Source organism: Opisthorchis viverrini, assembly GCF_000715545.1.
Source record: "Opisthorchis viverrini unplaced genomic scaffold opera_v5_310, whole genome shotgun sequence".
NCBI lineage: Eukaryota > Metazoa > Platyhelminthes > Trematoda > Opisthorchiida > Opisthorchiidae > Opisthorchis > Opisthorchis viverrini.
Genome location: NW_008751966.1, coordinates 306,822 through 319,603, shown reverse-complemented (window position 1 = coordinate 319,603; position 12,782 = coordinate 306,822). Strand labels below are relative to the sequence as shown.

At 45.9% G+C, this 12,782-nt stretch overlaps 1 protein-coding gene across 1 annotated transcript in view; it reads left to right on the top strand.

Annotated features, from left to right (window-relative positions):
- T265_09837 (hypothetical protein) overlaps positions 1–686 on the top strand; it is a gene marked incomplete at both ends in the record, with an annotated part of 32,214 nt that extends 31,528 nt beyond the window's left edge. The window contains one exon of the mRNA XM_009176023.1: positions 403–686. Coding sequence (XP_009174287.1) covers positions 403–513 — 111 coding nt within the window. The remainder of the gene's footprint in view (positions 1–402) is intronic.
- Positions 687–12,782: the final 12,096 nt, after the last annotated feature.

The following is a 12,782-nucleotide window of genomic DNA, read 5'->3' as shown; positions in this document are numbered from 1 at the left end:
AGTTTGGGTGTGAATTTAACAGACTGGCTTTTTCTCTGTTTGATGTAAGTAGTATGAGACAAGTATTCAAAATCCACAGACAGCCGATGACCTGTTTCGCCCTGCTTGAGTCTCATTAGGTAGGCACTATTATCGGCTTTCAGTCACTGCTTTAAGATCTTCATAAACCATGTCATAAAACTTGACTCTTGGGTCTATTTGATTGCCGATTTCGGCGAATATTACCCGGCTTTAAGAGATTCAGATTATAGGTTCTCAAACAAAGTTACCGTGAACACTTTTAGCAGCAGATGATAGTAGTGTACACGAAATTTGGTGTGATGACGTGTCCCAAGACGAACTTAAAAAAAGTAAACTAGAGGAACCCCGAAATCCGACTAATTTTTGTGTCCCTGTTTTCAGAAGCGCCTTACTGAATATTTGGCCAAACTGGACGCTGAGATATCAGCGCTAAAACTGTTGCTTCTCAAACGCTTTAATGAGGTGAGGAAACGAAACATCAGGAAAGGCTAGACCCAGCGCTCTTCAAAGTATAAGTTATAAAGTGCTTTGAGACATCCATATTTCTCAGCACTCCACCTATACTTTCAAAACATTACGCATGTGGTCCATTAAATCTTACGTTTTGCTCGAATGTACGATTTATTTTTGTGTATGCCTATTATTTCACGAATACTACAAAAACTGTACTGATACAAAGTGAACATCGATCTTTCTCCTGTTTTCCAGAGCTTAACCATACCATTCGGGACAAGAGTAATTTATTAAACTTCGGATTTATAAGGTTTTGTAAGCAGAAACAAAGAATTTGGGAGCTAGTAGTGAGTGTTGTGTCCGGCCAATGTGGCTTGATTTCCCTCGTGATGTACTCGTTATTGTTGGGCATTTGGTGCTCTCTCTCAGAGTTCCTGTTGTAGGCTACCGTGTGACAATGGAATATTAATCTCATCTAATTTCTGGCTTGTCTTTGAAGGAATCGTTCACTTGGTCGTGGCACATAGTGTTTTCGGACTCGCTACTGGAGTGGCCTGTTTCTGGACAAGTCTACTTCACTAGGATTTGCGGTATCTATATTTACGGAAAGTACATTTATGGCCTTTGTTTGACAGCTGGATCAAATTTTAGGTTAAAATCCAATTATTTTACTGCAAAAACGCAAATTCGGTTATTTTTACGTTATTAACTTAAGACATTTGATAACTTAAGGTTACTGAAACATTAGTTCAAAAAACATTTATTAAAAAGCTACACTCAAAAAATACGAAGCTTTTTCTTGAAAGAGCAACTCACCTCGTCAGCGTTTATCTTTAATTGCAAGCAATCGTTTTTCCTCAAGTGAAAAAATATTTTCTACGGGCGAGAAAATCCCTTTGATTTTGAGGATGTTCTCCCTTAAGAAAAGTCACTAACACAACGCGAATTCGCCAGGCTTCTCACTAGCATACTAGATGCTGACAGCAGTTCTCAATGCCTCCTGGGTTGTAAAACTGAGTCTTACAAGCAACAATCCGGTTTGCTTTCCGGGTTGCACACAGTGATTTTGTTCGATTTGGAGCTAGATATGGCTTCCCATATTCAATGTTCAGGCCAGTTGCACACCTCATATATTGATATTTAGGTGGTCGTTGAAAATCTTGAGGCGGCCGTCATCAGTTGTGTATAAGCTGTGCATAGTACGCAAAGCACCCGCTTGATGCGGGACTATCTTGTACAGTTCACAACAGCTGTACAGTGACGGTTTTCGTGAACAAATTACTGGCGTAATCGAGGGCAGAGTCAAATTCCGTCACAAAGATAGAAGAAACAATAAAATTTCATTCCCTTAATCACTGTTAGTGAATGTGTGAACAAGGGATAGCTTTTATAATATTGCTGCCGCTCCAGTAAGGAGATTAGACTGGTTAGATCACTGATCAATGAATGAATTTTACCGCGAACCAGTTTGTTCGCGACACACTCCTGTACGTTTATAATAGCAGGTTCAATCGCAGCGCCATTAAGCATGGATGAGCCTTTAAATCCCAAATAAAATAACGTACACAATAAAGGTTGGTAAGTTCTTGGTGATGGGTATCTGGTGCTAGCGGAAAATGACGCGATAATGAGGATAAAGTTTTATGGAGGAAATTGCTCCAAAGTGACAAACGGAGGTTTTCTGCAAAAAATATCCTCCTTGGAACGGAGCCATGCAACCTGAAGTATCTGTAAAGAAATTCTGGAGGCAAAAGCCTGCCGGCTACTAGAGCTCTGTTGCCAAAATGCACTTTTACAAGATCTCAAACACCAACCCCAGGCTGAACCCCCTCCAGTAGTGGTAGCATTTTCCACCCCGGGAAAGCCAGAGTCCCACAGTGTCTAGCATGAGGGGAATTAGATGATAAATTCCGGTTGGGTAAATTGATCTTTTAAAGTTAGGTAAATGGCTGGCGGAAATAAATAAAAGACAAGTGGCCTGCCTGACCAATTAAGTTCACATCAAGAGTAAAACGATCCACATATAGAATCAACGCTCTCGGCTAGTGCCATGATGCCAGGCCACTGAATTGATGATATTGTAATTGCACGTGGTACGTTGAAGTTCTCTCAGGTATTAGCGAAAATGCACAAGAAGCTCTCAGTAGGACCAACAACCACTCGCTCCACGGATGGACCTAGATTCATGGTACCACACCTCAAGGTCGTCTGTACAGAGCAAGCAGCGTGCACTGTGTGAGGTCGCCAACGAGGTAGCTTAATTTTGGCCCCAAAACGCCTGGATTGAGCGCGGCATCTTGTGAAACCCTACCCGTTACCTCACGCGGGGACTAAACTTTCAGCACCTGAACAAGTAATGTTCTATTTTCAAGGAGGGCAGGTATTCACCTAGAAAATAGCCCGAAAGCCTGCAGCAGTCATGTCCATTCAGCTGGGCACTGTTAAATATTTTGCATGATTTTGGAAGCAAAAGCGCGCGCCCAAAAATTTGGCAGTTTCACCCAGTAGAAAAATGGATGGTTTACACTTGTAGAATAGGTACGACGTTCACCCATTTAATTGGTGCCCGTAAGATTGTAATACGTGAAGGAGAAAATGAGTGGTTGGTTGAAAAGATTCCGGACGATGGTAGTTACAAAGTCCAAAATCCTCTGGAAACGAGGCCGTCTGTGGTAAAGAATAGTGTCGGAGGGTGTTGATTACACATCTGTGAGGCTGGGTGGGTCCGTAAGCGCTTGGTGGGGAAGCTGAGTGCATTCGAGTAAGCGAGAATGACAGCATATCCGGGCAACACAATAGGTGTAGCTTGCCCGGGGTCGACTCTGGGGAAATTAGCGGCCAAGACCTACTAGGGTAAGAGCCATTCCAGTGGTGCGAAAATATCTATATCACGCCCGCTGTAGGAAGTCTGGATTGAACAGAATGCAGCTTCGGGAAGAAACTCTCTAACGAAATTTTCGTTTGGGAGCACTAGGTACGGAAACAGGCTGATAGAAACTCTGTGAGTTTATCCCTTGTGCTTGGAAAATCACTGCTATTTCTTTGGCTGCAACGGATTGCCTACTCCGTGAGTTTACAGTAAAAGACGCATGATAGGAGGGGAATCATACGGCACTAAGCGTGGGAACAGACATGGCTATATGATTTTAAATCAAAATTTGAAGACTAACAAAATGGTGTAGGAAAAGATTGGCGGCACTAGGGACGGAGAGTGGGTTTTGGTGCTAGACTGTTCGATGGCGTCCGCCTATACCATGGGAATCTCGTGTGGATCATGCAATTATCCCCGTTCCATCCTTTGGCCTGTGAGGAGTGGGCCATGAAAATACGGTGTGAGGGTGCCCCCAGGATTACTCCGACAAGTAGGCGGTTGATGTGACTGAATGCGGTAGCCAGAAGCTATTCTGTTTTGGAGCGCGTGGGTTTCATTTTAGCAGAAAATGTGCTAGGTGAGGGCTAGTGGTATAAGCGATCGTCTGCGACCGGTTTGTATTCTAGGACACTTGGACAAAACATCACTTCAGGACACCGGTAGACCTCCGTGTCTCTGTCTCGAAGGTAAATTGGCCAGTTCGGAGTTCAAATAAGGTTTAGAAGTGAATTCTGGGTGACTGGATACTTTGCAGATACTGCACAAAATCGACAAGATAATCCTGCGCATAAAAATTCTGGATGGGCTGGTACGCTAGCTTGTGCTGTTCTCGAGCGGTAGGGTGCCGCGTGTAGTATAACGGATGGCTTCGAATTCGTGGTACTGTAGTAGTGTTGGATCTGAGCGATTCCCCCCCCCACGGGCTAGCTACTCGGAGGCAGAGATGACGAGGCTATCTATACCGCACTTCCAGGAAAATGTTTTATATAAAGCTCACGTCTCTCGTGAAAAGATCCTAGAGCGAAATCTTTCTAGGTAGGACCAAGTGGTTTACCCCTTGAAAGCAAGAATAATTCGTCACTCCAAAAACTTATGCTACTTGTGACCACTTCAGTGTGCTCTGCTCCATCAACGACCAAAGACTTAAATACCCCGGCTCACTTTAACTCCCCCTGAGGCACACCCGTGTGTCAGGTGCTAGATACTCTCCGAGCCTGTGCCAACATGCCCACGATCAATACATAATTTTCGATGGAAATTCAGTGCTGGCCACCAAGTACCACAGGCAAAAGAGTGAGACTAAAATTTTCTCTAGGATCGTTGCACTGCCCAAGCTTCTTCTCAGCTTCATTCGGTCTTGGAGAAACACCAAACTCGCTCTACTTATATTCTTTAATTATGCTATTAACTATTGCAACCTCCCATCGAATCAGGGTAAATACGCAGAAAAACAACGTTCACTGCACCGGCAATACCCATCCACCTCTGTGACCTACTGTTTGCCCCTTATCAAGACTAGTTTCTCTCCAACCTACTGAAATCCGACTGCCTCAGACAAGCTGAGCCATGCATGATCCTCGAGCCCGAGCGATATTTGCCCTACACCTTCGAGAAGTTTTCCACCGCACTGGCTCCTTCTAACAAACCCTTTTTCATTCATCCTTAGCATCCAGTGTTTTTCCACCCCCGGACATTAGTATCAATTCACCGATTCTTATACAGGACTGTCCACATGGCCGGTTCCCCTATCATCAAAAGACAAACTAACTTCCACTTCATTCTGATGCAAAACCTCATCGGTAGCGTGCTGCTCTTTTCCAATAGACTTCTGCACAATCCCCAGCGTAGTCACATTTCATTTTCCTCCCGCCTAACCAGACCGACCATAATTTGACAAGACCCAAAACCGCGACCAAATTAAAATGAAAGCTTGCTGTGTCTTCTTTTGGTTATAGGAGGCCTTCGACGGGATTATTACGGCAACCAAATACGGAGTCCGGAGTAACAGGAAGTTGCCACTCTACTACCCCTCTGAAAATCAGTCTTCTTCTCCAGTAGGATGTCTCACGTTTGAGTCGCATGTTAATTTTCTGCTTCCTTGGACGCTCACAACGGATTTCAACTCTGTGCAAGTCTTGTTCGACTCTTGCCTTTTCGGCGAGAATACTTAGCATACTTAGCGCCACTGCTTACAAGTGGTCTTCAAATCTGGGGTTGCGGCCATCTCATTGTGCGGAAAATAACCGATGGCTACACTTTCTGAGCCTGTCAACCAGTAATGAAAATAACGTATTTCTCGCACATTTACGCCTTTCAGACAAGTGGAGGCTGTGTTGGCGTTTTTCTTGGGCACACTGTGATCTGAGATCCTAAGCCATTTACGATCTCTCGCTGTGCTTCCAGGCCTTTACCAAAGCCAGCCATCTGAGCACTCACATGCGCTGTTGCCGATTTAAACTGCCCTCAAAAATGCCTCTCACCTCCGTAAAAACTGTTTTCAAGAAAAAATACGTACTCTGTAAAACCTAATCAATCGGTCTTCATTTAAAGCCGTTGCCCTCGTGGTTAGTATGGTAGAAAGCACCTGATTATTGTGAGACAAGCCGAAGTTTATTCCACTTACGTTCTGGAGTGTGACTACTTCCCTCCTCTGGTGGATTTGTAAATCGGTTGGTTATTTTCTGTCCAATGTGGTCCGCTTACATCAAGGAATATTTTTGACGTGGGAGCCTTTACTATGTATATATGGCGTGCGGTTTGACAGACCTCCTTTGACCATACACGTTCTCTAAAGATCAGTGTATCGTGTCTCCGTAAAATCCGTACACCACCTCATCAATGAAATACATCGCACTACCATCAGAAACAACCTAATTAATTGGGAGTTTACTTTCTATGTGCTTTCTCCTTCAGCGGCGGCTCCCGTAGTTTCGTTACTGTAGCAATGAGCCCAGTACAAGGTCTGAATTTANTCATTGTGCGGAAAATAACCGATGGCTACCCTTTCTGAGCCTGTCAACCAGTAATGAAAAAACGTATTTCTCGCACATTTACGCCTTTCAGACAAGTGGAGGCTGTGTTGGCGTTTTTCTTGGGCACACTGTGATCTGAGATCCTAAGCCATTTACGATCTCTCGCTGTGCTTCCAGGCCTTTACCAAAGCCAGCCATCTGAGCACTCTCATGCGCTGTTGCCGACTTCAACTGCCCTCAAAAATGCCTCTCACCTCCGTAAAAACTGTTTTCAAGAAAAAATACGTACTCTGTAAAACCTAATCAATCGGTCTTCATTTAAAGCCGTTGCCCTCGTGGTTAGTATGGTAGAAAGCACCTGATTATTGTGAGACAAGCCGAAGATTATTCCACTTACGTTCTGGAGTGTGACTACCGGTCAATCTAGTGTGTATCAGAGTAATAACGTATTGGTTGTTAGGTACAGCCAAGGCATCCCTCAAGGCTTCCCTCCTCTGGTGGGTTTGTAAATCGGTTGGTTATTTTCTGTCCAATGTGGTCCGCTTACACCAAGGAATATTTTTGACCTGGGAGCCTTTAATATGTATATATATATATATATGTATATATGGCGTGCTGTTTGACAGACCTCCTTTGACCATACACGTTCTCTAAAGATCAGTGTATCGTGTCTCCGTAAAATCCGTACACCACCTCATCAATGAAATACATCGCACTACCATCAGAAACAACCTAATTAATTGGGAGTTTACTTTCTATGTGCTTTCTCCTTCAGCGGCGGCTCCCGTAGTTTCGTTACTGTAGCAATGAGCCCAGTACAAGGTCTGAATTTACCGTTGTTGCTCGGATTCCTATTTACGGGAGAGTTTGTGCTCCCACACGTTGGAATCAGCAACCAAAAAATTGGCCTCGAGATATGTTTGTTATCTCCTCTTTGACAAACTGCATCAATACTGGAAAGATGTTTTTGTGGGGGAAAGTCTGATGCACTTGTGGATGCCAACCTGTACGGATTCCACCTCTCTACTGTTGGATAAAATCGGCATAGATGCTAGCCACTTCGGCGGAAGCCCACCACTTCCCAGGGTTGTGCGATGGGCATTACCCGTTTGTGAAGGACACAAACATGAGCATCTCATCACCAGTACCTCTTCACACGTGATGAGCCGAGCACTCAGATTGATCATATAGCCGCAACCTATGGTCACCTATGTCGTATTCAGGGCTGCATCTACTCTTTCGAACATGTGTATGGAAACCCATCATGCCGTGGTGTAATGACTTTAATTCTTCACTGTGTGTCTCAAGCTAATCATCCAAAAGAGCATTTAAGCGGAAGAACCATAATTACAGTTTTGAAGGCCCAAAACGAGCCCAGGTCACATTAACGAGTGTTATTCAAAGCCTACAAAACACCAAATTTCCAGAAATTCAGATGCCTTCTGGATGTGGCTTGGGCAGCTCAGTCTTCAGCCGAAACTGAAGCACTATATTCTGTCGCATCCACATTTTTAACCAATGAGAGGGCGGTTCAAGCTGGATCGGCAAGCCTCTCGCCATCGACCAATCAAACGGCACTCAGCCTTGTTGGCCACTTCTGCGCCATGCCCGGAGCGTCCCGCGGTTTCGCTCCAGTGTTCCACCATACACATCGCTCACATCCGTGTTACAGCTGGGTTCTCAGAGACCGACGAAGACACTAGTCACTACTGTGTCATTCGCCGCGTGTAAGACTCGGTCGTCAATCGTCAAAATCCAAAATCACCAGAGAAGACTGGCACCTAGCTCCGACAGTCCTGCCGCTAGTCATGGAGTGACGAGGCGGAGAACGAGGGGATAAAAAAGAAAGCATTGGAACATCAGAAATGTCTTGGTTTTGCCTATCTACTCTTCTGTATTCGGCGAATAAGGGCGAAGTGGTATGGGGCTGCTTGTCACCGTGTGACTCTGGGTTTTATATCGGTTTGGATACTGCCAAGGTTCCCCTGTCCGAACGGTAGGGCATTCCGGGTCCTCGGACGCTGCCATTTGTTCAGAAGCACAATTCCAGAGCAGTGTCTCTTTACATTTTCATATTNGACAGACCTCCTTTGACCATACACGTTCTTTGAAGATCAGTGTATCGTGTCCCCGTACACCACCTCATCAATGAAATGCATCACACTACCATCAGAAACAACTTAATTAATTGGGAGTTTACTTTCCATGTGCTTTCTCCTTCAGCGGCGGCTCCCGTAGTTTCGTTGCTGTAGCAATGAGCCCAGTACAAGGGCTGAATTTACTGTTGTTGCTCGGATTCCTATTTACGGGCGAGTTTCTGCTTCCACACGTTGGAAACAGCAACCAAAAAACTGGCCTCGAGATATGTTTGCTATCCCTTCGTACACTTTGACAAACTGCATCAATACTGGAAAGATTTTTTGTGGGTGAGATTCTGATGCACTTGTGGATGCCAACCTGTACGGATTCCACCTCTCTACCATTGGATGAAATCGGCGTAGATGCTAGCCACTTTGGCGGAAGATTCGCATACTCTCAAAATCAACAAAGCCCACCACTTCCCAGGGTTGTGCGATGGGCATTACCCGTTTGTGAAGGACACAAACATGAGCATCTCATCACCAGTACCTCTTCACACGTGATGAGCCGAGCACTCAGATTGATCATATAGCCGCAACCTATGGTCACCTATGTCGTATTCAGGGCTGCATCTACTCTTTCGAACATGTGTATGGAAACCCATCATGCCGTGGTGTAATGACTTTAATTCTTCACTGTGTGTCTCAAGCTAATCATCCAAAAGAGCATTTAAGCGGAAGAACCATAATTACAGTTTTGAAGGCCCAAAACGAGCCCAGGTCACATTAACGAGTGTTATTCAAAGCCTACAAAACACCAAATTTCCAGAAATTCAGATGCCTTCTGGATGTGGCTTGGGCAGCTCAGTCTTCAGCCGAAACTGAAGCACTATATTCTGTCGCATCCACATTTTTAACCAATGAGAGGGCGGTTGAAGTTGGATCGGCAAGCCTCTCGCCATCGACCAATCAAACAGCACTCAGCCTTGTTGGCCACTGCTGCGCCATTCCCGGAGCGTCCCGCAGTTTCGCTGCAGTGTACCACCATATACATCGCTCACATCCGTGTTACAACTGGGATCTCAGAGACCGACGAAGACACTAGTCACTACTGTGTCATTCGCCGCGTGTACGACTCGGTCGTCCAAATCCAAAATCATGAGAGAAGACTGGCACCTACCTCCGACAGTCCTGCCGCTAGTCATGGAGTGACGAGGCGGAGAACGAGGGGATGAAAAAGAAAGCATTGGAACATCAGAAATGTCTTGGCTTTGCCTATCTACTCTTCTGTATTCGGCGAATAAGGGCGAAGTGGTATGGGGTTGTTTGTCACCGTGTGACTCTGGGTTTTATATCGGTTTGGATACTGCCAAGGTTCCCCTGTCCGAACGGTAGGGCATTCCGGGTCCTCGGACGCTGCCATTTGTTCAGAAGCACAATTCCAGAGCAGTGTCTCTTTACATTTTCATATTTCAAGAGCAACTTTCCACAATTTCCAACCCAAAATTTGGGGAACCAGGAATCATCCACCTTCCATACTGGACTCAGGTGTCACAGGTACACTACTCAGCCTAGCTCGATGTGTTGAACCGATAAAAATATGTCATACCGCGATAAGTCCATCAGCAGCAGTTGTAAATTCTCCCGGAGGCCATCGCCTCCGATACTCGACTGTCTCCCACGCTCTTCTATTTTCCACTAACAAAAACTGTAGCAGCCGGTGCCAGATTACCCTTGGTACATGGTTCATATCTGCTAAACTGACTGACCACATATTTATCTTCCAGTAATTTCTGGATCACCACTATGCATATAGAATAAAAGTGATTTTTATTTCCTCAGATCTGAAAGTGGCGTTCGATCAACTAATCGCAATACCAGGTTAACCGGCTGATCAAAGTAACGTTGCCGCGCTTTTTGGTATGTACCTCGCACCTTAAGAGCTCAGAATAGTATTCCAAGATTGTGTTAGCTAACTAAAAACTGTAGACAGATTTGCCTTTTCGGTCGGGTCGAACGGTAGCATCCCCCACTAAGTCAAGACCGGAGTCTCTAAAAAAAAACCGATCTGATTTCCTTCACCTTAGACGCCTGCAGAATTGGGCATGTCGACGCTCATCCCTATCTTCAAAAAGGATACGTGGACGCTGTGTGAAAACCACCGTGGCATCAACCTGATAGCTATGGCATCAAGGGTGTTCTCTGGCCTTATCCTTCGACTGAACATAGGGAGAGGCAGATCCGTGAAAACCAAGCTGGGTTCCATCCTGCAACAGGTTGCATCGATGACATCTTCACCCTTCTGGAACAGCGACACTGCTTCTAGCAGTCAACGATGGTTTTTTCTTGGTCTGAAAGCTGCCCTCGGCTCTGGACCGTCAGGCACTATTGCATTGTCTGTGGAGCACAGGTGTCCCCCATAAATTCCTGACCCTCCTTAGGGTGCCTTTCGCCAACTCCTGCGGCCGTGTGAAGGTTTACGAGGAGCTTTCGCCTGAGTTCACCACATCAAGTGGCGTCTGACAGGGCTGTCCCTTTTCACATTTCCTCTTCAACTTCGTCATTGATACGATCACAGAAGACTCACTATCAGCCTCTAATGCCTGTGAGGTCGAAGTGTTCTCAGGGCTTCCGCTCACAGACATCAAGCACGCAGACGTCATAGCTCTTCTGGGATCTGACCCCATGATAATGCAAACAATATTAACCAATCTAAATAAAGTGTTCTCATTCCGCTCACAGACATCAAGCACGCAGACGTCATAGCTCTTCTGGGATCTGACCCCATGATAATGCAAACAATATTAACCAACCAAAATAATTCTGCCTCGCGATTCGGCATGCGCTTCACACCTGCAAAGTGTAAAGTGCTACTGCAAGACTGGGTGGGCTCGAACCCTAGCCTCATGCTTGCGGATGAACCGATTGAGGTAGTAGACAAATTTGTTTACCTGGGCAGCTGTATCAGTCCCAGTGGTCTGGCGAAAGATGCCATTTCCATCCATACTAGGAAGGCCACAGCAACTTTTGTGAGCCTGCGTCACCTGTGGCGTAGGTGTGACATCAGCTTCTCTGTCAGGGGTCGAGTTTACAATGCTGCGGTGCGCTCCGTAGTACTGTATGGATCAGAAACCTGGCCACTACGCGCCGAGGACATCAAAAGACTTTCAGTGTTTGACCATCGATGTCTTCGGATCATTGCCCGACGGATCAGCAATCCGTCGAATGGTATTTGAGAGAAATGACTCACCTTCGGTAGATGAACTGATCACACTGCATAGGTTGTGCCCGGGTTGGGCTACGTGCTGCGTATGCCAGTCGACCGACTTCCTCGAAGGGTTCTTTTCGCACATCCACGTGAAGGGTGGAAGTGAGCCAGAGGCAGTCAAACGACTTGGCAGCAAAGTGTCAAGGCCATTGTCATCAAACTCAGCTGCGTTGGTCATTGCTGTCTTCCTGGATGGACACCCCGAGACGGGCCATATCAATGGTTAGAGACATTGTCAGACATGGCCCAATTGCGCCCTCAATGGCGCTCGTGCATCCAAGCTATTACCTTCAATGCATAGCTCCCTTCCTAATCCCCCTACTTAACAGTCCACCTACAGTGCTGTATTTACGCACTAATTTATCAGCTCCCGCCTCCAATGTGCAGCTACCTACCCCACCTCCGCGAATCATCAGTGAATGAAACTGTGGCAGCTACAACCACTGTACGGCAAGTACGTGGTTATTACAGCTGAAAATGATGATGAGACGCCTGTACGGCCGACGTCGGTGCTAAGCAGGGCCCACAATGCTCCGAATTTTACCCGACCTGATACATCCGGAAATGCGGTTATTGATGTTGAAAATCTCCGACTATTTGTTCCAACTCGAAAACTCAAACCACATGGCCTAAACTCGATCTACCAGAAAAATTAAGTCATTGGTATCCTGATGGGTCACATAAGTCTGGTGGTAGCGGTTGTATTCTGGATCTTCCGTGTGCCTTAGAACTGGCTCTTCAGTGACTCCTAGATCTTCCTCCAGCAACGTTCCCTCCACTGACTAGGTGGGAACGCCAACAGGCACCAACGTCCTCACCAGTGGGAAACACACAACATGCCTCATAGTTTGCTTATAGATTCCATTGTTTTGACCCGTGATGGAGTGCACCGAAAGAAGTCCGAAGAATTTGGGCGGAACCATTGCCACTGGCAACCATTCAAGTCCTCAACTTGTTAGCAACTGTGAGGCAGGAGAAGCGGAGGCCTGAAGCAAGATTGTCCTCACGGACCTTGTACAACTCCAGCTCAAGTACTGACCCTCGAGGAACGTCACTTGGTCATGGAGCGGACTTTGAGTAGCATCGACAGTAAAAAAAATCGTTCAGTTGTAGCACCC